Consider the following 21,885-nt stretch of genomic DNA (forward strand, 5'->3'; position numbering starts at 1 on the left):
TGCATGCGCTCACTGCACACATTCATGTGGTGGACACCGTGCCATGTTGCACCATATCGGTTGCACCGGGATCTGGAACCCACCTCTGGGACGGGGCCAATCAGAGGTGGTATTTACTGGTTCTCCAAACTACCCAAAATTTCTGCTACCAGTTCTCCAAAACTGGTCAGGGCCTGCTGAATGCCACCTCTGAATAGAACTATTATAAACAGGCAAAACGTCCAGATTTATTTCCTGTATTTTTTTGGGAAAGATTTTTTTTGGAAAGCAACTTACAAGGGAAAGCCGTCCTAGTGAGAAACGGTGCTGACAACAACTCTTTTTTTTTATTCCCTGTCCCTTAATAGCTGCAGTTCAGAAGCCAAAAAAGGAGAAACCAGATGAGACCATAGTCATTAAGCCCAGCCTGGGGGAGTTCTCAGTCCTGGATGTCACAAGCGATACTGCCCGTCTTTATTGGACTGTCCCCACTGGGGCCTTTGACTCCTTCCTAATCCAGTACAAGGATGCAGATGGCCAACCCCAAGCATTGCCCATCGAAGGAGGCTCCCGTGAAGTCACCATAACCAACCTGGCTCCGTCTCGCAGATACAAGTTCAATCTCTATGGAGTCTCCGGGCGCAAGCGATCCAGCTCGCTCTCCACCCATGCCACCACAGGTCAGCTTCAGGATTTGGAACTTTTCAAATACTTTAACTTCATAATAACTTTCTTGGTTTCCTTAAGAAGCAGCAATTCTACTGAACGTTGCAGCTTATGAGTTGCATATCCAACATCAAGGCTATTATAACTAATAAAGGAGAATATTCGTAGCTCAGGGTTGAAATGGGGGGGGGGTCCTTGGGGCTCTCTGAACACGATTGTTTTCTTGCAGACGTTTCATTACCCTAACTAGGTAACATCATCAGTGCTAGTAAGGAGTTCTGTTTGTTGTCGGTTTATATTCTGGTGTCTTGCCTGTCTCTGTGGGTGGGGGCAGTCTTTTTTTAAAAGATTTTTATTAACAAACATGTAAAATACACACACACAAAAATTAGACGTACACCACATTTATACAATAGAGTGCGATCAGGAACTTCCTGTTTTTTATATTAGCAATCATCAATCGATATCGCTCACCTTATATTATTTCCCCTTCTATTGTATTTCATTTAGATTTCACCATTCTTAACCCTCTTATTTTACTCATAACTATTATTTTGAGTGTTGTTATATTCTTTCATTGATTTTTGTTTCTTTCCTCCATCCACCTATACCATTTATCCCATATCTGGTAGAATTCTGATTCTTCCTTTCCCTGGATTTCTTTAGTTAGTTTATCCATTTCGGCACAGTCCATAATCTTTCTTATTATTTCATCTTCATTTGGGATTAATTTGTTTTTCCATTTCTGGGCAAAGGCAATCCTTGCCACCATAATTATATGTAATATTAGATACTGAATTTCTTTTTTTATATTTCACAGTCATTATTCCTAATAAAAAAAAACTTTAGGTTTCCATTCTATTTTAACCTCTGTTATTGCCTCCAGCCAATTTTTGATCCTTTTCCAAAAAAAATTTGTCTCCTCACAGGTCCACCATAAAAGATAATATGTTCCATGTATTGATTCGCATTTCCAGCATTTTGGGGTGGGGGCAGTCTTAGTGATTCTTTGGTTGGGGTGTTTCCTGATGGCTCTTTGATAGTAGTTTCTGGATTGCTTACTTGATTGTTGGACTGAAGTTTAACCTTGGAGTTAAGCAAGGCTAATCTGAGTGCTGATCTGAGTACTGGTGGCAAGGTGCTGGAGTCCTTTTCTTTTTTTGGACTGATTAATTTTCTCCTCTGTATAATCTATAGATGTTGTTAATGTCTATGTGTCTATTAATGGCAATCTGTCAGGCTTTTAGAAATTCCCTGGCATTTTTGAAGTTGGTCTGGTCTAGAATGGTCACAGTTTCCCAGCTGAAACTATGGTTAAATCTGCCTATATGTTGTGAACTTTTTATAACCAAGTCCTTTTTTTATTTCTCTCCTTTAGCCCACATTAGAGTCTCAGTGGAGCCAATTCCTGTCCAACCCAGTTTAGGAGATTTCTCGGTCCTTGATGTCACGAGTGATTCTGTCCGACTCCATTGGACTGTCCCCACTGGGAACTTTGATTCCTTCCTGATCCAGTACAAGGATGCAGAGGGACAACCCCAAGCGTTGCCTGTGGAGGGAGACTCCCGTGAAGTCACAGTGACCAACCTGGCTCCTTCTCGTAGATACAAGTTCAACCTCTATGGAGTTTCTGGACACAAGCGCTCCGGGCCCCTTTCCACTGATGCCACCACAGGTCAGCTTTAAGGATTGTGAGATTTTCATACATTGTACCTTCAGATCAGCATGATTGGTTTCCTTATTAAGCAGTGTTATTGCTGCAGTAGTTGCCTAACACTTCAATATCTTGTTTCATGCTACCTTTTGCAAGTTGGAGCATTTGTTAATATTGTGCTGGGTTTTTGTTCTTTTGCCTGGCCCCTTTTGGAATATTTCTTCCCATTTTTCAACTGCTCTTTATCCACCTGGTGGGCACAAAACTAATTCAAGTATTAGGGAGCAATATACAGTATATCAGGTATTTTTTGAAGCAGGTCAAGAGAGGATACTGCTGACAGGATGGTAGCCAGTACATAGGTCTCAATAATTCTCATTTTTTAAAGTCTTGATAGAGTCCAAGACCGGGGATGAAACCAGTTACAATAGGATCATTCTGAACATAAAGAAAACACGTGTCATATTATCAACTTCTTGATATTATCTCAAAAGTAACAATAATTGAACAACATCAAATTATACAGAAATATTTCTTAAACATAGTACTTAGAAGTATTTTTTACTACCACAAAGATTATTATAACCTTTTTTCTTCTATTTCTCTCTTTTTACACCCCAATTCCAAATAATGAGATTGCAGTTCCTATTCAATCCAGCCTGGGGACTTCTCAGTCCTTGATGCCACAAGTGATTTGGTCCATCTCTACTGAACCATCCACACTGGGAGCTTTGACTCCTTTGTGGTCCAGTACAAAGATGCAAATGGCCAATCCCAAGCCTTGCCTGTAGAGGGAGACCCCAAGGAAATCATTGTAACCAAGCTGGCTCCTTCTCACAAGTTCAACCTCTATGGAGTCTCTAGACAAAAAACACTCTGACCCCACCCTTGTCTCTACTTATGCCACCACAAGTCAGTTTCAGGAGTCATTGTATTTTTCAGCCCTTGTAACTTCACACACAGTGGCTCAGTGGCTAAGATGCTGAGCTTATCGGTCAGAAAGCTCAGCTGTTCAGCGGTTCGAATCCCTAGCGCCACGTAATGGAGTGAGCTCCCATCACTTGTCCCAGCTTCTGCCAACCTAGCAGTTCGAAAGCACCTAAAAATGCAAGTAGAAAAATAGGGACCACCTTTGGTGGGAAGATAACAGCGTTCTGTGCACCTTCAGCGTTTAGTCATGCCAGCCACATGATCATGGAGATGTCTTTGGACAGTGTTGGCTCTTCGGCTTTGAAAGGGAGATGAACACTGCCCCCTAGAGTCAGGAACGACTAGCACATATGTGCGAGGGGAACCTTTACCTTTAACTTTGTGTTAACATTTCTAGTTTCTTTAAAGTATAGCAGTTAGACTTATATACCGCTTCATAGGGCTTTCAGCCCTCTCTAAGCGGTTTACAGAGTCAGCATATTGCCCCCAACAACAATCCGGGTCCTCATTTTACCCACCTCGGAAGGATGGAAGGCTGAGTCAACCCTGAGCCGGTGAGATTTGAACAGCCAAACTGCAGAACTGCAGTCAGCTGAAATAGCCTGCAGTGCTGCATTTAACCACTGCGCCACCTCGGCTCTAAAGTAGCGTGGTTAGTGAATGTTTCAACTCCAAGGTTATATCGCCAACAGTCAGACATTCTAATCAAGCTTTTCTTCCATATTCCTCTTTAAACTCAAACCACAGAGCCCGGGAAACCAGCTTCTTTCCAACCCCACCTGGGAGAACTGTCAGTGCTTGATGCCACAAGCAATTCTGTCCGACTCCATTGGACTGTTTCTACAGGGAGCTTTGACTCCTTCCTGATCCAGTACAAGGATGCTGATGGCCAGCCCCAAGCCCTGCCTGTGGAGGGAGACTCCTGTGAAGTCACTCTGACCAACCTAGTTCCTTCACGCAGATACAAATTCAATCTCTATGGAGTCTCAGGGCGCAAACGCTCCAACCCTATCTCTACTTTTGCCACGACAGGTCAGTTTCAGGAGATTCTATGCATGGGAGATTTTAAAACCATATTAGTATTATAGATTTCCTTCACATATAGCATATTTGCTATTTTTCCAAGTATTGGTGTTATCGTTCCAAATATCATCCAGAATTAAATCAGAGTTCAAGGCATAGCTTTCCACAAAGTTCCAATTTAATAAGAAAGACATGTTGGTACAAACTGTGGAAACCCAAATCTGAAACCTTCCTAGGTTTCCACCCAGTTGAAAGTTCAAAACCTTGCCCCCACACCTACAAGTCCATCACATGGTCCAATTTCCCTCTGCCACGCTGGCATTTCCACCCATCTAGTTGTGGTCAGGTGCGGAGAGAAAATATGACGTTGGGCTGGGCACAAATGCTCCGGGCCCCTGTCCACCAATGCCAGCACAGGCCAGCTTCAGTATTTAGCATGGCTGAGCACTTTTCAGATATTATTCTTACAAATTAACATTCTTAATTTCCTTAACAAGTTAACTTTGTACAGATTGTCTATGGAGATTCTCAGTCATCCAGGTCATGGTTGTCCCAAATGTTACCCTTTTACTGATTGTTGCAGCTCTTGGGTTATATCTCCAGGATCCGGGACATTATAACTGAGCCTTTTCCTTCTTTCCACGTTTTAGTTCCCTTGGTAGAGGAATCAGTCCCTATCCAACCAAGCCTAGGAGACTTTACAGTTCTTGATGTCACAAGTGATTCTGTCCATCTCCATTGGGCTGTCCCCACCGGGAGCTTTGATTCCTTCCTCATCCAGTACAAGGATGCAGATGGCCAACTCCAAGCATTGCCTGTGGAGGGAGACTCCCGTGAAGTCACTGTGACCAACCTGACTCCTTCACACAGATACAAGTTCAACCTCTATGGAATCTCTGGGTGGAAGCGTTCCAGTCCTCTCTCCATCGATGCCACCACAGGTCAGGATTTAGCATGACTGGGGACTCTTAACATGTTATTCTTCCATATTAATATTCTTGGTTTTGATCACTAGCAACCTTTTTATTGGCTATTCCAGCTTTTCATGGCGTCTCCAAGATCAGTGAAATTATAAATAAGCATTTCCTTTCCTTTCTGTGTTTTAGCCCACCTTACAATCACAGAAGATCCAATTCCTGTGCAACCCAGCCTTAGAGAGTTCTCAGTCCTTGATGTCACAAGTGATTCCGTCCATCTCCATTGGGCTGTCCCCACCGGGAACTTTGATTCCTTCCTCATCCAGTACAAGGATGCAGATGGCCAACTCCAAGCATTGCCTGTGGAGGGAGACTCCCGTGAAGTCACTGTGTCCAACCTGGTTCCTTCACGGAGATACAAGTTCAACCTCTATGGAATTACTGGGCGCAAACGCTCCAGCCCACTCTCCACCGATGCCACCACAGGTCAGCTTCAGGATTTAGCATGACTGGGGACTCTTAACATGTTATTCTTCCATATTAATGTTCTTGGTTTTGAACATTAGCAACTTATTTATTTATTTATTTGTTTATTTATTTATTTGTTTGTTTGTTTGTTTGTTTAAAACTTTTATATGCCACCCAATCCCAAAGGACTGCAGGAGGCTTACAAACAAAATATAAAAAAACATAAAAACAATACAGTTTAAAACAACAATCATCCATCAAATTCATTCTAGTCGGGGCTGGACCTCAATAGTGAGGTCAACAGCCCCAGGCCTGCCGGAACAGCCAAGTTTTTACGGCTTTCCTGAAGGCCATCAGAGTGGGTATGATCCGGATTTCCGGGGTAGCTGGTTCCAAAGAGTCGGAGCAGCCACCGAAGGAGGCCCAATCTATGGGATCTTACTGGTCGCTGGGAGGTATGTGTCAGCACTCGGTCTTGAAGGTATCCTGGCCCTAAGCCATGTAGGGCTTTAAAGGTGATAACCAACACCTTGAATTGAGTCCGGAGACCAATAAGCAGCCAGTGCAGCTCACGGAGGATAGGTGTAATGTGGGTGTACCTCGGTGCACCCACTATCATCCGTGCGGCCGCATTCTGAACTAACTGCAGTCTCCGAACACTTTTCAAGGGTAGCCCCATGTAGAGCGTGTTACAATAATCCAGCCTCGAGGTGACAAGGGCATGAGTGACCGTTAGAAGCGCATCCCGATCCAAATAGGGCCACAATTGGTGCACTAGGCGAACTTGGGCAAAAGCCCCCCTGGTCACAGCCGACAGATGATGTTCCAATTTCAGCTGCGAATCCAGGAGGACTCCCAAATTGCGAGCCCTCTCTGAGGGGCGTAAATTTTCTCCCCCCAGGGTTAAGGATGGACTGTCCAAACAGTCCTTCGGGGGCAACATCCAAAGCCACTCAGTCTTATCGGGGTTGAGCACAGGTTTGTTTGCCCCCATCCAGACCCTAACAGCCTCCAGACATCGGCACATCATGTCCACTGCTTCACTGAGATGGCAAGGGGCAGAAAGATATAATTGAGTATCATCAGCATATTGATGATACTTTACCCCGTGCTGTCGCATGATCTCACCCAGCGGCTTTATGTAGATGTTAAATAGGAGGGGGGACAGGACCGAACCCTGTGGCACACCACACTCGAGGGGCGTAGGGGTCAACCTCTGCCCCCCAACCAACACCGGCTGCGACCTGTCAGAGAGGTAAGAGGAGAACCACTGTAATATGGTGCCTCTCACTCCCACCTCCCCCAGGCGTCACAGAAGGATACCATGGTCGATGGTATCGAAAGCCGCTGAGAGGTTAAGAAGCACCAGGATAGAGGAATGTCCTCTATCCCTAGCCCGCCAGAGATCATCGGTCAGGGCAGGGCTGGGTTTCGACCGGTTCGCACCGGTCCCTGCGATCCAGTTGGTCGCCGAACCCGGAAGTAAGTAATTTCCAGGAACGGCGAAGCCCCCCCCCGCGCCCGCGCGCGCCCGCACACCCGCGCCCGCTCCTTACCCGGTTTTTTAAAATTTTGCGCTTTCCACGCATGCGCAGAACGCCTGCGCGATCCTCCAGGAGCAGCTGGAGCATCGCGCAGATGCTAGTACGCATGCGCGCACAGCGCATGCGTGCCGCATGCGCATGCAAGGACGCTGCGTGCGCGCGCGCCGCATGCGTGCGTGAGGACGCTGCCGGCCTCGTTCCAACCGATCCGGTTGGAACGGGGCAAGAAACCCACCCCTGGGTCAGGGCGACCAAAGCAGTTTCCATGGTGTATCCGGGCCTGAAACCAGACTGACAGGACTCTAGATAATCCATTTATTTCAAGGTCCGTCGGAGTTGAAGCGCCACGACCTTCTCAACAACCTTCCCTAAAAAAGGAAGGTTGGAGACGGGACAATAGTTTTTCAAAACAGCTGGGTCCAGGGAAGGCTTCTTGAGGAGGGGTCTCACCACTGCTTCCTCTAATGGTTGCAGGAAAAACCCCTCCTGCAAAGATGCATTGATAATCGTATGGAGCCAGCCTCGTGTCACCTCTCTGCTGGTCGAAACCAGCCAGGAGGGGCACGGGTCTAATAAACAGGTGGGGGCACTCACCGCTCCCATGGCCTTGTCCACTTCCTCTGGGGTGATAAATTCAAACTCATCCCCAAAAATCTGATTAAGACTAGCCCTCAGCATCTCGGCTGGCATTGCCCAAATGGAGTCCAGGTGTGTCCGAATCTGAGTGATTTTATCCGACAGAAACAAACTCCTCAGCTCTTCCCTGCAAGGGTTCCCACACCTCCTCACCTTTCAGGAGGGAGCGGGTCACCCTAAACAGGGCGGCTGGGTGAGATTCCGCGGACGCAATAAGAGTGGAAAAATGCGCACATTTTGCCGCCCGTATCACCAATAGCAATAGCAATAGCAGTAGACTTATATACCGCTTCATAAAGCTTTCAGCCCTCTCTAAGCGGTTTACAGAGAGTCAGCATATTGCCCCCAACAATCTGGGTCCTCATTTTACCCACCTCGGAAGGATGGAAGGCTGAGTCAACCCTGAGCCGGTGAGATTTGAACCGCTGAACTGCTGATCTAGCAGTAGCCTGCAGTGCTGCATTTAACCACTGCGCCACCTTGGCTCTAGATAAGTCCTAATAAAGGCTCTTAGTAGTGATCGATCAGACTCAGAGTTACTAGCCCTCCAACGTTGCTCTAGGCATCTCTTTTGGCGCTTCATCTCCCGGAGTTTCTCAGTAAACCAAGGTGCCCTCCTGGAGCCGCTGCCGCGGAGAGGCCTCAAAGGCGCAATCCAATCCAATGCTCCAGCCGCCACACTATTCCAGGCAGCGACAAAAGCCTCGGCCAGATTGCGGACAAGGGAGTCAGGTATTCTCCAAGCTCCCTCTGAAACCCCTCAGGGTCCATCAGGCACCTGGGGCGGAACCACTTAGTCGGCTCTTTTTATTGGCTATTCCAGCTTTTCATGGTGTCTCCATGATCACTGAAATTATAAATAAGCATTTCCTTTCCTTTCCGTGTTTTAGCCCACCTTACAATCATAGAAGATCCAATTCTTGTGCAACCCAGCCTTAGAGATTTCTCTGTACTTGATGTCACAAGTGATTCCGTCCATCTCCATTGGGCTGTCCCCACCGGGAGCTTTGATTCCTTCCTCATCCAGTACAAGGATGCAGATGGCCAACTCCAAGCGTTGCCTGTGGAGGGAGACTCCCGTGAAGTCACTGTGTCCAACCTGGTTCCTTCACGCAGATACAAGTTCAACCTCTATGGAATTACTGGGCGCAAACGCTCCAGCCCACTCTCCACAGATGCCACCACAGGTCAGCTTCAGGATTTAGCATGACTGGGGACTCTTAACATGTTATTCTTCCATATTAATGTTCTTGGTTTTGATCATTAGCAACCTTTTTATTGGCTATTCCAGCTTTTCATGGTGTCTCCATGGTCACTGAAATTACAAATAAGCATTTCCTTTCCTTTCTGTGTTTTAGCCCACCTTACAATCATAGAAGATCCAATTCCTGTCCAACCCAGTCTAGGAGATTTCTCAGTCCTTGATGTTACCAGTGATTCTGTCCATCTCCATTGGGCCGTCCCGACTGGGAACTTTGATTCCTTCCTCATCCAGTACAAGGATGCAGATGGCCAACCCCAAGCGTTGCCTGTGGAGGGAGACTCCCGTGAAGTCACTGTGACCAACCTGGTTCCTTCACGCAGATACAAGTTCAACCTCTATGGAATTTCCGGGCGCAAACGCTCCAGCCCTCTCTCCACGGATGCCACCACAGGTCAGCTTCAGATGACATTCTACCTCGGGAAACTTTAAGATATTCTAACATTGTATTAACATTCCTGATTTCCTTAACAAATACCTTAATTGCTGAACATTAGAACTGCTGGATTGCATCTACAACATCGGTGTAATTTCACTTAAAGCTTTCCTTTTCTTCCCCCACCCTCCATATTACAGTGTTAAAGGAGGCTATTGGTGTCCAACCCAACCTAGGAGAACTGTCAGTCCTTGATGTCACAAACGATTCTGTTCGTCTCCATTGGACCGTCCTGACTGGGAGCTTTGATTCCTTCCTAGTCCAGTACAAGGATGCAGATGGCCAACCCCAAGCGTTGCCTGTGGAGGGAGACTCCAATGAAGTCACTGTGACCAACCTGGTTCCTTCACGCAGATACAAGTTCAACCTCTATGGAATCTCTGGGCGCAAACGCTCCAGGCCCCTCTCCACCGATGCCACCACAGGTCAGCTTCAGGATACAGTGTGATTGGGGGTTCTTCAGATGATCACTCTTCCATTTTAACATTCTTGACTTCCTTAACAATTTTTTTTTACTGATTGTTCCAGTTCTTGAGTGACACTTTCAAGATCAACAAAATTATAAGTAAATGTTTTTTTAAATCTTTTTCCTTGTTTTACCCCATCTTATCCATTCAGAGGAGACCATTTCTATCCAACCCAGCCTGGGGGAGTTCTCAGTCCTGGATGTCACAAGCAATTCTGTCCATCTCTACTGGACCGTCCCCACAGGAAACTTCGACTCCTTCCTCGTTCAGTACAAGGATGCAGATGGCCAACCCCAAGCCCTGCCTGTGGAAGGAGACTTCAATGAAGTCATAATGACCAACCTGGTTCCTTCGCGTAGATACAAGTTCAACCTTTATGGAATCTCTGAGGGAAAACGCTCCAGCCCACTCTCCACCGATGCCACCACAGGTCAGCTTCAGTATTTAGCACGGCTGAGCACTTTTCAGATATTATTCTTACAAATTAACATTCTTGATTTCCTGAACAAGTTAACTTTGTACAGATTGTCTATGGAGATTCTCAATCATCCAGGTCTTGGTTGTGCCAAATGTTACCCTTTTACTGATTGTTGCAGCTCTTGGGTTGCATCTCCAGGATCAGGGACATTATAACTGAGCGTTTTCTTTCTTTCCCCGTTTTAGTTCCCTTGGTAGAGGAATCAGTTCCTATCCAACCAAGCTTGGGGGAGTTCTTGGTCCTGGATGTCACAAGTAATTCTGCCCGTCTCCATTGGACTGTCTCCACCGGGAGCTTTGACTCCTTCCTGATCCAGTACAAGGATGCAGATGGCCAACCCCAAGCGTTGCCTGTGGAGGGAGACTCCAATGAAGTCACTGTGACCAACCTGACTCCTTCTCGCAAATACAAGTTCAACCTCTATGGAATCTCTGGGCGTAAACGCTCCAGGCCCCTCTCCACCGATGCCACCACAGGTCAGCTTCAGGATTTAGCATGACTGGGGACTCTTAACATGTTATTCTTCCATATTAATGTTCTTGACTTCCTTAATAAAAAACTTTTTTACCGATTGTTCCAGTTCTTGAGTGACGCTTTCAAGACCAACGAAATTATAACAAAATGTTTTTCTCCCCCTTTTCCTTGTTTTACCCAACCTTATCCATTCAGAGGAGACCATTTCTATCCAACCCAGCCTGGGGGAGTTCTCAATCCTGGATGTCACAAGCAATTCTGTCCATCTCTACTGGACCGTCCCCACAGGAAACTTCGACTCCTTCCTCATTCAGTACAAGGATGCAGATGGCCAACCCCAAGCCCTGCCTGTGGAGGGAGACTTCAATGAAGTCATAGTGACCAATCTGGTTCCTTCGCGTAGATACAAGTTCAACCTTTATGGAATCTCTGGGCGTAAGCGCTCCAGCCCCCTCTCCACCGATGCCACCACAGGTCAGCTTCAGGATTTAGCATGGCTGGAGGCTGTGGGCCCCATCCTATTGGCCTTTGGGTTGCATGAGTAGTTGGTTGGTTTGTATTTGTGTGTTTGTGTGTCCATGTGCATAGCCCCACTCACGCAAACATCATGGGCGACTGCGGCCCCACTCATGGGAGCATTGCTGTGATCATCGTTGGCATTCTGGGCCGCACTCACATGGGCACTTGCAGCCCATTCACCAGAGGTGGTATTCAGCAGTTCTGACCAGTTCTGGAAAACTGGTAGAGGAAGTTTTGAGTAGCTCGGAAAACCAGTAAATACGACTTCTGGCTGGCCCCGTCCCCATCTATTCTTTGCCTCCCGAGTCCCAGCTGATCGGGAGGGAATGGGGATTTTGCAGTAACCTTCCCCTGTCACGCCCACCAAGCCAAGCCAAGCCTGCCAGGCCACGCCCACCAAGCCACGCCCACCAAGCCAAGCTCACCAAGCCACGCTCACCAAGCCATGCCCACCAAGCCATGCCCACAGAACTGGTAGTAAAAAAATTGAATCCCACCACTGCCATTCAAGTGGCCCCACTTAGGTGAGCAAGACTAATATAAATATGCCCTTTTGTTCATTTTCCAATTTTAGCCCATCCTAGAGATGCAAGGCAGCCAATTACTGTCCAGCCCAGCCTGGGGAACTTCTCAGTTGTGGATGCCACAAGCAATTCTGTCCGTCTCCATTGGACCGTCTCCACCGGGAGCTTTGACTCCTTCCTGATCCAGTACAAGGATGCAGATGGCCAACCCCAAGCGTTGCCTGTGGAGGGAGACTCCAGCGAAGTCACTGTGACCAATCTGGCTCCTTCACACAGATACAAGTTCAACCTCTATGGAATCTCTGGGCACAAACGCTCCACCCCCCTCTCCACCGATGCCACCACAGGTCAGTTTCTAGAGTCTGAGTGGCTGGGACTTTTCAGCTTTTGTACCTTCATATTAACATCCTGTACCTTGACAATAACATTCCTTCGCAGGCAGCATTTTATTGAATCTTTCAGATCCGAGGTTCCATTTTCAACAGCCAGGCATTTGAACCAAGCATTTTTCTTTTCCATATCCTTCTTTCAGCTCAAACCCCAGAGGAGCCAATTCCTATCCAACCCGGCCTAGGGGAGTTTTCCATCCTTGATGTCACAACTGATTCTGTCCATCTCTATTGGACTGTCTCCACTGGGAGTTTTGACTCCTTCCTGGTCCAGTACAAGGATGCAGATGGCCAACCTCAAGCGTTGCCTGTGGAGGGAGACTCCCGTGAAGTCACTGTGACCAACCTGACTCCTTCACGCAGATACAAGTTCAACCTCTATGGAGTCTCTGGACACAAACGCTCCAAGCCACTCTCCACTGATGCCACCACAGGTCAGCTTCAGGATTTAACATGCCTGTGAGCTTTTCAGTGTGTGTGTGTGTGTGTGTGTGTGTGTGTGTAGAACTACATCTACATGGAGGGAAGTATGCAGTGGAATACCGCAAGGCTCTGTTTTAGGCCCAGTACTCTTCAACATCTTCATCAATGATTTGGATGAGGGAATAAATGGGGAACTCATCAAATTTACAGATGACACCAAGCTGGCAGGAATAGCCAACACTCCAGAAGACAGACTTAAGATACAGAAGGATCTTGACACACTTGAACATTGGGCACTATCTAACAAAATGAAATTCAATGGTGAAAAGAGTAAGGTTCTACATTTAGGCAACAAAAACAAAATGCACAGGTACAGTATAGGTGGTACCTTGCTCAATAGTAGCAACTGTGAGAGGGATCTTGGAGTCCTAGTGGACAACCATTTAAATATGAGCCAGCAGTGTGCAGCAGCTGCCAAAAAAGCCAACACAGTTCTAGGCTACATAAACAGAGGGATAGAATCAAGATCACGTGAAGTGTTCATACCACTTTATAATGCCTTGGTAAGGCCACACTTGGAATACTGCATTCAGTTTTGGTCGCCACGATGTAGAAAAGATGTGGAGACTCTAGAAAGAGTGCAGAGAAGAGCAACAAAGATGATTAGGGGACTGGAGACTAAAACATATGAAGAACGGTTGCAGGAACTGGGTATGTCTAGTTTAATGAAAAGAAGGACTAGGGGAGATATGATAGCAGTCTTCCAAGTGGCTGCTCCGACCCTCTGTAACGAACTCCCCGTGGAGATTCGTACCCTCACCACCTTCCAGACCTTCCGCGTAGCCCTTAAAACCTGGCTGTCCCGACAGGCCTGGGGCTAAAGACTTCGACCCCACTCGAATAGTATGACTGTTGCGCTTTTTTTAACGATGTATTGTCTTCATGTTTGTAACTTGTTTGTCCTTCCCTCCCCCTGAATTGTGAGCCACCCTGAGTCCCCCCAGGAAAAAGGGCGGCATACAAATAAAGTAAAATCAAATCAAATCAAATCAATATCTCAGGGGTTGCCACAAAGAAGAGGGAGTCAAACTATTCTCCAAGGCACCTGAGGGTAGAACAAGAAACAATGGGTGGAAACTAATCAAGGAGAGAAGCAACTTAGAAGTGAGGAGAAATTTCCTGACAGTTAGAACAATTAATCAGTGGAACAGCTTGCCCCCAGAAGTTGTGACTGCCCCAACACAGGAAGTCTTTAGGAAGATGTTGGATAGCCATTTGTCTGAAACAGTATAAGGTTTCCTCCCTATGTAGGGGGTTGGACTAGAAGACCTCCAAGGTCCCTTCCAACTCTGCAATTGTATTGTATATGTATGTACGAGTTTCAGGTGTTGCTATAAAAGAAGAGACGGAGATCCCAATCTCCGGAACTTAAAATATATTAGCATTTGTTAGCCTCTGCTAACATTGTCAGAGTGTAAAAACTACCATTGAGGAGATATTTGCCTTTATACATCATTGAACAATTTGGCCATTGCGCGCGTGATAGTCCCATCCACCCACCACCCAACCGTAATTAGCTCTGTCCTTTTTACTTCAGACATGTTAATCGATGGAGGCTTAGCTCCTGATGCTTCCTCCCCTATCACACACTGCTTGGGATGCTCATCCCCAGGGAATGATGCTGAGCTGTCAGATGTTGCTTTGACGGCATTCTCTCCGGCCCCCTCCCACACACTGCTGCTCCTCCATCTCACAGGCACATTTGATATATCAACTGGATTCATTTGTTGTTTTCCCTGTGATCTTATAACCCATTGTCTATGTCTATTATGGCTTCAAGCAGCTCTGCTGGGCTCCTTGGCATTTGGGCCAGGCTGGCTATGCCTCCACAGGACAATTCTGCATGCCCAAAAGGTGTTGTTGTTGTTGTCGATTTCTACTCCCCAATATGTATAAATACATATAATATATATAAAAACCTTTCTCATTTCCTTACGGGCCCAGAGGATGCCAATAGCATATTTGCTAAATGTTCCATCACCTCCTACATGTAATCTTCAACATCAATGCAACTGTAAATGAGCCTTTTCTTTCTCTCTCTCTTTCTCTCTCCCTCTCTCCCTCTCTCCCTCTCTCCCTCTCTCTCTCTCCCTCTTTTAACTCACCTTATGGACACAGAGGAACCAATTCCTGTCCAACCCAGTCTAGGGGAGTTCTCTGTCTTGGATGTCACAAGCGATTCTGTTCGACTTTATTGGACTGTCCCCATTGGGAGATTTGATTCCTTCCTAGTCCAGTACAAGGATGCAGAGGGACAACCCCAAGCGTTGCCTGTGGAGGGAGACTCCCGTGAAGTCACCGTGACCAGCCTGGTTCCTTCCCGCAGATACAAGTTCAACCTCTATGGAGTCTCAGGGCGTAAACGCTCCAGGCCCCTCTCCACCGATGCCACCACAGGTCAGCTTCAGAATATGCCATGGCGGGGGAGTTTTCCAATGATATTCTTCCATAAGAGCCACGATGGCGCAGTGGTTAGAATGCAGTAGTGCAGGCTACTTCTGCTGACTGCCGGCTGCCTGCAATTTAGCAGTTTGAATCTCACTAGGCTCAAAGTTGACTCAGCCTTCCATCCTTCTGAGGTCGGTAAAATGAGGATCCAGATTCTTGGGGGAAATATGCTGACTCTGTAAAACTGCTTAGAGAAGGCTGTAAGGCACTGTGAAGCGGTATCTATGTCTAAGTGTTACCGCTTTTGTTATTGCTATATTACCATTCTTGATTTTCCTTAATTAGTAAAGTTTGGATGTTGTCTCAAAGACCAGGGAAATGATAAGTTAGTCTTTTCTTTTGTTTCCTTATTTAAGCCCGCCTTACAGACGCAGGGAAGCCAATTCCTGCCCAACCCAACCTAGGAGAATTCTCAGTACTGGATGTCACGAGTGATTCTGTCCAACTCCATTGGACTGTCCCCACTGGGGCCTTTGACTCCTTCCTGATCCAGTACAAGGATGCAGATGGCCAACCCCAAGCATTGCCCATTGAAGGAGGCTCCCGTGAAGTCACCATAACCAACCTGGTTCCGTCTCGCAGATACAAATTCAATCTCTATGGAGTCTCTGGGCGCAAGCGATCCAGCTCGCTCTCCACCGATGCCACCACAGGTCAGCTCCAGGATTTGGAACTTTTCAAATACTTTAACTTCATAATAACTTTCTTGGTTTCCTTAACGAGCAGCAATTTTTACTGAATGTTGCAGGTTATGGATTTCATCCAAGAGCATCAAAGCTCTTATAACTAACCCTTTTAAAAATTCCTCTCCATTAGCCCACATTAGAGTCTCAGTGGAGCCAACTCCTGTCCAACCTAGCCTAGGAGATTTCTCAGTCCTTGATGTCACGAGTGATTCTGTCCAACTCCATTGGACTGTCCCCACTGGGGCCTTTGACTCCTTCCTGATCCAGTACAAGGATGCAGATGGCCAACCCCAAGCCTTGCCCATAGATGGAGGTTCTCAAGAAGTTACGGTGACCAACCTGGCTCCTTCTCATGGATACAAGTTCAACCTCTATGGAGTCTCTGGACACAAGCGCTCCGGGCCCCTCTCCACTGATGCCACCACAGGTCAGCTTCCCAAGTCATCTTGACTGTCCCTTTTCAGCTCTTGGGTCATCCTGTAAACATCCCTGGTTCCTTTTATAAGCAGCCTTGTTGATGAATGTTCCTCTTGGTTGGATTGTATCTCCGACAAGCCATTCTAACAAAACCTTTATTTCCATATGCCTGTTTTAGCTCAAATCACAGAAGAGGGAATTGCTGTTCAACCAACCTTGGGAGAGTTATCTATCCTGGACATCACTAGCAATTCTGTTCACCTCTATTGGACTGTCCCCACTGGGACCTTTGACTCCTTCCTGGTCCAGTACGAGGATGCAGATGGCCAACCCCAAGTGTTGCCTGTGGATGGAGGCTCCCGTGAAGTCACCGTAACCAACCTGGCTCCTTCCCACAAATATAGGTTTCTCCTCTATGGGGTCTCTGGACGCCAGAAGACCAGAGTCCTCTCTGCTGATGCCTTTACAGGTCAGAGACAATAAGAAGTCCATTGGAAGTTTTCTAATTCTATGCTCCATTTTTTTTTAAATTTCTCGATTCATTTATGTATTTGTTTCTTCTGCTTCTGCTGCCAAAGTACTGTATTTTTCAGAGTATAAGACGAACTTTTCCCCCTCTAAAAGAGGATGAAAATTTGGGTGCATCTTATACATTGAATGTAGCCCCACCCACCCACCGGCCCCAACCCTTTGGCCTCTGCCTCCCAGCAATTTACCTCTTGGCACCAAATGGGGGCTTGCTGAGGCTTCAATAAGCTATAGCAATCCCTGCAGCCTGTAACAGCTGATGATCGGGAGAAACTGAAAGTGAAACTTGCTGTTTGCACCAAGTGGGAAGTCGCTAGGAGGCAGATTTTTTTTTTCTTGTGCTAATCAGGCTGTTTGCTGCAAGGAGGTAAGTCAACAACTATGAATGCCTATAGAATGTTTAAATTATTAGACTTATTTTTAAAAGTCTGCTTTATTATTATTCTAGACAACTTAACAAAATGAAGAAGCTTTTTAAAATAAATGCTTGATCTGAAGAGGCCCAGTGCTATTGTTTTAAAAAGTGCTATTCTTTTAAATAGCAGAGAATAACTATTCTTCCAGAAAGCACATCAATTTTAACAGCATCTGTACAAGCATAGTCTGAAATATAACACTGCAAACAGTGTATATTGCCTGTACTGTTCGTTGCAAGGAGGCAAATTGTTGAGAGGCAGATATTTTTCCCTTGTTTTTCTCCCCAAAATCTAGGTGCGTCTTATACTTTGGAGCGTCTTAAACTCTGAAAAACACAGTAGTCCCATCACACATGTTTATCATTTCCCCATTTTTTGACCAAGAATAAGGGTTGTTGTTTTTTATGGTCAACATTTTTTATTGAATTATAAAGTATTATAAAATACAAAATACAAAGTAAATAGAAAAGCAGTGGCGGGGAGGGTGAGGGAAGGAACGGAGAAGTGAGGAAAGGTAAAAAAAGAAAGAAAAAGAAGCATTGACTTCCGACTCTCCCTGTAACAGTAAAATAAGGCATTAACATCAGATCACAACTTTTTTTTGCTTTTTCATAATAATAAACAAGCCATTTCTATAACGATCTATCGATCTTTTTTATAAAAAGTTTTTTATTTTTCAACATATAAACATTTCATTAACATATAAACATTTCATCTTTCCTTAAACAGTGTGACCTCTGGGTACAAATATCTCTGTTCAACAGCTTTCAGCATTTACAGTTGTCTCTTTCTAAAATCAACCATGATCTCCTTTTTTTTAAATTAACATTCATTTCATTTCATTTCATTTTACTTTATTTGTATGCCGCCCTTTTCCCTGAGGGGACTCAGGGCGGCTCACAATTCAAGGGAGGGGAAAGACAGACAAATTACAAAACATAAAGACCATACACAGTTAAAAAAGCACAACAATCATACCATTCGAGGTGGGGCTGCAAGTCTTTAGCCCCAGGCCTGTCGGAACAGCCAGGTTTTAAGGGCTATGCGGAAGGCCTGGAGGGTGGTGAGGGTACGAATCTCCACGGGGAGTTCGTTCCAAAGGGTCGGAGCAGCCACAGAGAAGGCCCTCCTCTGGGTAGTTGCCAGTCGACATTGGCCGGCTGATGGAATTCGGAGGAGGCCTAGTCTGTGGGATCTTATTGGTCTAGTGGAGGTAATTGGCAGTAGGCGGTCTCTCAAGTAACATTCAAAAACCAGGTTATTTTTATTACACCAGCCCACCTGAGCCAGATGTCAATGAGGAAGCCAAATTCACTTAACCAGCATGCGACTAACTTAAAAATTGCAGTGATTCACTTATCAACTTGTGGTGAAAAAGTCATAAAATGGGGAAAAACTCCCTTAACAACTGTCTCACTTAGCAACAGAAAAATATTGGGCTCAGTTGGGGCCGTAAGTCAAGGGCTTCCTATAACCCTCATATCTACCATAGTACCAGCCGAGGAATTCTTTATTTTCATGGATTTTTCCTTTCCATTGTATCTTTATCCTCCGTTGTTTCTTCTCTCTTTTTCAGCCCCGTTAGCCACAACACCACCGGTTCAGCCCAGCTTGGGAGAGCTTTCTGTCTCCAACATTACCCACAATTCAGCACTTCTCTCATGGACGGTCCACATCGGGAGATTTGACTCTTTTATGATCCAATACAAGGACGTGGACGGCAAGCCCCGAGCCATCCCCGTGGAAGGGAACACTCACCAAGTCGTCCTCCCCAACCTGACTCCCGCCCGCAGATATAAGTTTAATCTTTATGGAGTCTCTGGTCGTAAGCGTTTTGGACCCGTTTCTGTCGATGCCGTCACAGGTCAGCAAGGAAAGCCTCTTTTTTTTAAAAAAAAAATAGTTTTTATTAAACATTTTAACCTTTAAAAACAGAAAAAACAAACCACAAATACCTCTTGTTAGATCGGCGAGAAGCAGCAGGCAAGAGGTGCAGTGAATTTCAGCACTTTTATTGCAAGAGTATGTGACTGCGCTCTGACGGCTGGGCTGTTGGAGTTTTAAGGAGCCTTTTAAGGAGCTCCGGCAGATCAGCCGGCCAATGACAGTAGTTTAAACTTCCTGGGGTTTGGGCAACCAATCCCCAGTGAGCATGTGAAAACATGTAAATTAAGGAGCTCCGGCAGCCCAGCCAGCCAATGACAGTTGTTTAAACTTCCTGGGGTTTAGGCAACCAATCCCTGGTGAGCATGTGAAAACATGTAAATTTAACAACGTCTGTCTGTACCACGGGTGGGTTCCTGCCAGTTCTAACCTCTTCTATAGAAGAGGTTCCACAAATCTACAATCCCGTTTAGAACTGGTTCCAGCTCCACCACCCACCACCCACCCATCCGCATATCATCAAGATGAAGAGCGAGAGGAGGAATTCTGGGAGTTGAAGTCCACAAGTCTTAAAGCTATCAAGTTTGAACACCCCTGGGTTTTTTTTTCTAAAGGGTTAGGGGTGCAAGGGTCTTGTAACTTGACAGCTTTAAGACTTGTGTGCTTCAAATGCCAGTTTCTGAGCCAACATTTTGGTTGCTAAGCAAGAACGTTGTTAAGTGAGTTTCACCACATTTTACAAGTTGGCCACAGCCACCTAGTCACATGACTGCCAAGCCACTCCCACTCAGTCATATGGCTGGCAAGCCAATCCCACCCAGTTACATGACCGGCAAGCCACCCCCACAAAGCAGGTCACACCTACAGAAGAGGTTCTAAAAAAATTGAAACCCACCACTGGCTCTGTCCCAAGATCAGGTGATCTCCTTTTGCGACCATCTGACAAGCAAAGTCAATGAGGGAGCCAGATTCGCTTAACAGCCGACTTGCTAATTTAACAATGGCAATAATTCACTTAACAACTGAGGCAAAATGTTATAAAATAGAACAAAATTCACTTAACAAATGTCTTGCTTAACAACATAAGTTTTGGGCTCAATTGCGGTTGCAAGTCGAGGACCACCTGTACTGTACTGTGATTCCTTTATAAATGTCAAAATAGTGGCTGCCCCAGAAAGCTGGTGATGTCAAGAGTGGATATTATAGGGTGTTTATGAGAGCCATCACTGTTTCTGCTTCTAATTAATATACAGGTAGTCCTTGACTTACAACAGTTCATTTAATGACTGGTCAAAGTTACAAGGCCCTGCAAAAAGTGGCATGACTGTTTTTCACACATGACCTTTATGGCATTGTGGGTCATGTGATTCAAATTCAGACCCTAGGCAACTGACTCATATTTATGACCATTGCAGTGTCCCAGGTTCATGTGATCCCCTTTTGTGACCTTCTGACAAGCCAAGGCAATGGGGCTTCACTTAGCAACTGTGTTATTAACTGAACAACTGCAGTGATTCACTTAACGACTGTAGCAAGAAAGGTCATAAAATGGGACAAATTCACTTCACCCGTGTCTCCCTTAGCAACAGAAACATTGGGCTCAATTACAGTTGTAAGCCGAGGACCACCCGTACAACGCGTTTTTTTTTTCAAGCGTGGCAAATTTAACTCATCCAAAAATTCATCAGCCCTTCTTCCTTCCTCTCCCCTAGCAACAGCGGATCTACAGGACCCCGTGATTCCTCCCAGCCTAGGAGAGCTCTCTGCTTCAGAGATCACCAGCAGTTCTGTCCGTCTGTCCTGGACTGTCCTCACGGGGCGCTTTGAGTCTTTTGCAATTCAGTACAAGGATGCTGAGGGCCAGCCCCAGGCGATTCCGGTGGAAGGAGATTTGCGTGAGGTCTCCATCTCTGACCTGGTTCCATCTCGCAAATACAAATTCAACCTTTACGGATACTCTGGTCGCAAGCGCATGGGTCCCATTTCTGTTGATGCCATCACAGGTCAGCCTTCCTTAGAGCTGGGTGCCTTTTTCGGGTTCCTGTTTTAGTGGGGAGATATCTATTTCCTTTCATGGGCCTGTCAGCATTCCAATGAAGCACCCATGGAAAATGAAACTCTTGAGGCAAGCAACGTCTTCAAAGAACAATTGATTGGATACATCATATTGGTATAAACTTGTTCTGACCCCCTCCTCTGTCCAGTAACAAAAGCCGAGACATGCTTAATGAGAATGTCCTTTAATAGCAAGTCCAGACTCTTGGTGGCTTAAAGCCAAGTAAACAAACAGATAAGGACCTTGGCAGCAAGTCTGACAAACCTTGGCAGTAATTCAGACAAATTCTGGCAGCAATCCAGCCTGCCAAGTTAGTTTCTCTTTAGTCCAAGCGTTGACTTCTGTAAGAAGGGCATGGCACAAGCAGTCTTTTTTATAGTCTGGAGAGGAGCCTAATGACCATCAGCTGAGTGTAATTACCTCCTGTAATTACATAGTTGTTCTTGATGCCGAGTAGCTCTTCGACGGCGTGCATCCCGGAACAACTCACTGTTGGTTTCTGGATCACTCTCCCTTGTCTCCTTCCCACTGATCCAAGGCTCAGGCGACACCTGGTGGCCAACCAGTCTCCTCTGTGCCCTGCTCGGAGTCGGAACCCTATC

At 46.0% G+C, this 21,885-nt stretch overlaps 1 protein-coding gene across 8 annotated transcripts in view; it reads left to right on the forward strand.

The window, feature by feature from the left end:
• Positions 1 to 21,885, forward strand: part of LOC116504730 (tenascin-X-like) — a 134,529-nt gene that overhangs the window by 65,726 nt on the left and 46,918 nt on the right. For 3 of the 8 annotated variants that reach the window (XM_032211940.1, XM_032211942.1, XM_032211944.1), the window contains 19 exons: positions 348 to 659; positions 2,024 to 2,320; positions 3,977 to 4,261; positions 4,903 to 5,193; positions 5,359 to 5,655; positions 8,708 to 9,004; positions 9,176 to 9,472; positions 9,655 to 9,939; positions 10,133 to 10,411; positions 10,645 to 10,935; positions 11,129 to 11,407; positions 12,027 to 12,323; positions 12,509 to 12,799; positions 14,967 to 15,245; positions 15,653 to 15,949; positions 16,113 to 16,409; positions 16,578 to 16,868; positions 18,920 to 19,207; positions 20,940 to 21,230. In XM_032211940.1, the coding sequence (XP_032067831.1) occupies positions 348 to 659; positions 2,024 to 2,320; positions 3,977 to 4,261; positions 4,903 to 5,193; positions 5,359 to 5,655; positions 8,708 to 9,004; positions 9,176 to 9,472; positions 9,655 to 9,939; positions 10,133 to 10,411; positions 10,645 to 10,935; positions 11,129 to 11,407; positions 12,027 to 12,323; positions 12,509 to 12,799; positions 14,967 to 15,245; positions 15,653 to 15,949; positions 16,113 to 16,409; positions 16,578 to 16,868; positions 18,920 to 19,207; positions 20,940 to 21,230 (5,541 nt within the window). The remainder of the gene's footprint in view (positions 1 to 347; positions 660 to 2,023; positions 2,321 to 3,976; positions 4,262 to 4,902; positions 5,194 to 5,358; positions 5,656 to 8,707; positions 9,005 to 9,175; positions 9,473 to 9,654; positions 9,940 to 10,132; positions 10,412 to 10,644; positions 10,936 to 11,128; positions 11,408 to 12,026; positions 12,324 to 12,508; positions 12,800 to 14,966; positions 15,246 to 15,652; positions 15,950 to 16,112; positions 16,410 to 16,577; positions 16,869 to 18,919; positions 19,208 to 20,939; positions 21,231 to 21,885) is intronic. The other 5 variants (XM_032211941.1, XM_032211943.1, XM_032211947.1 and 2 more) reach the window with 5 other exon arrangements.

Source organism: Thamnophis elegans, chromosome 2 (genome assembly GCF_009769535.1).
Source record: "Thamnophis elegans isolate rThaEle1 chromosome 2, rThaEle1.pri, whole genome shotgun sequence".
Lineage (NCBI taxonomy): Eukaryota > Metazoa > Chordata > Lepidosauria > Squamata > Colubridae > Thamnophis > Thamnophis elegans.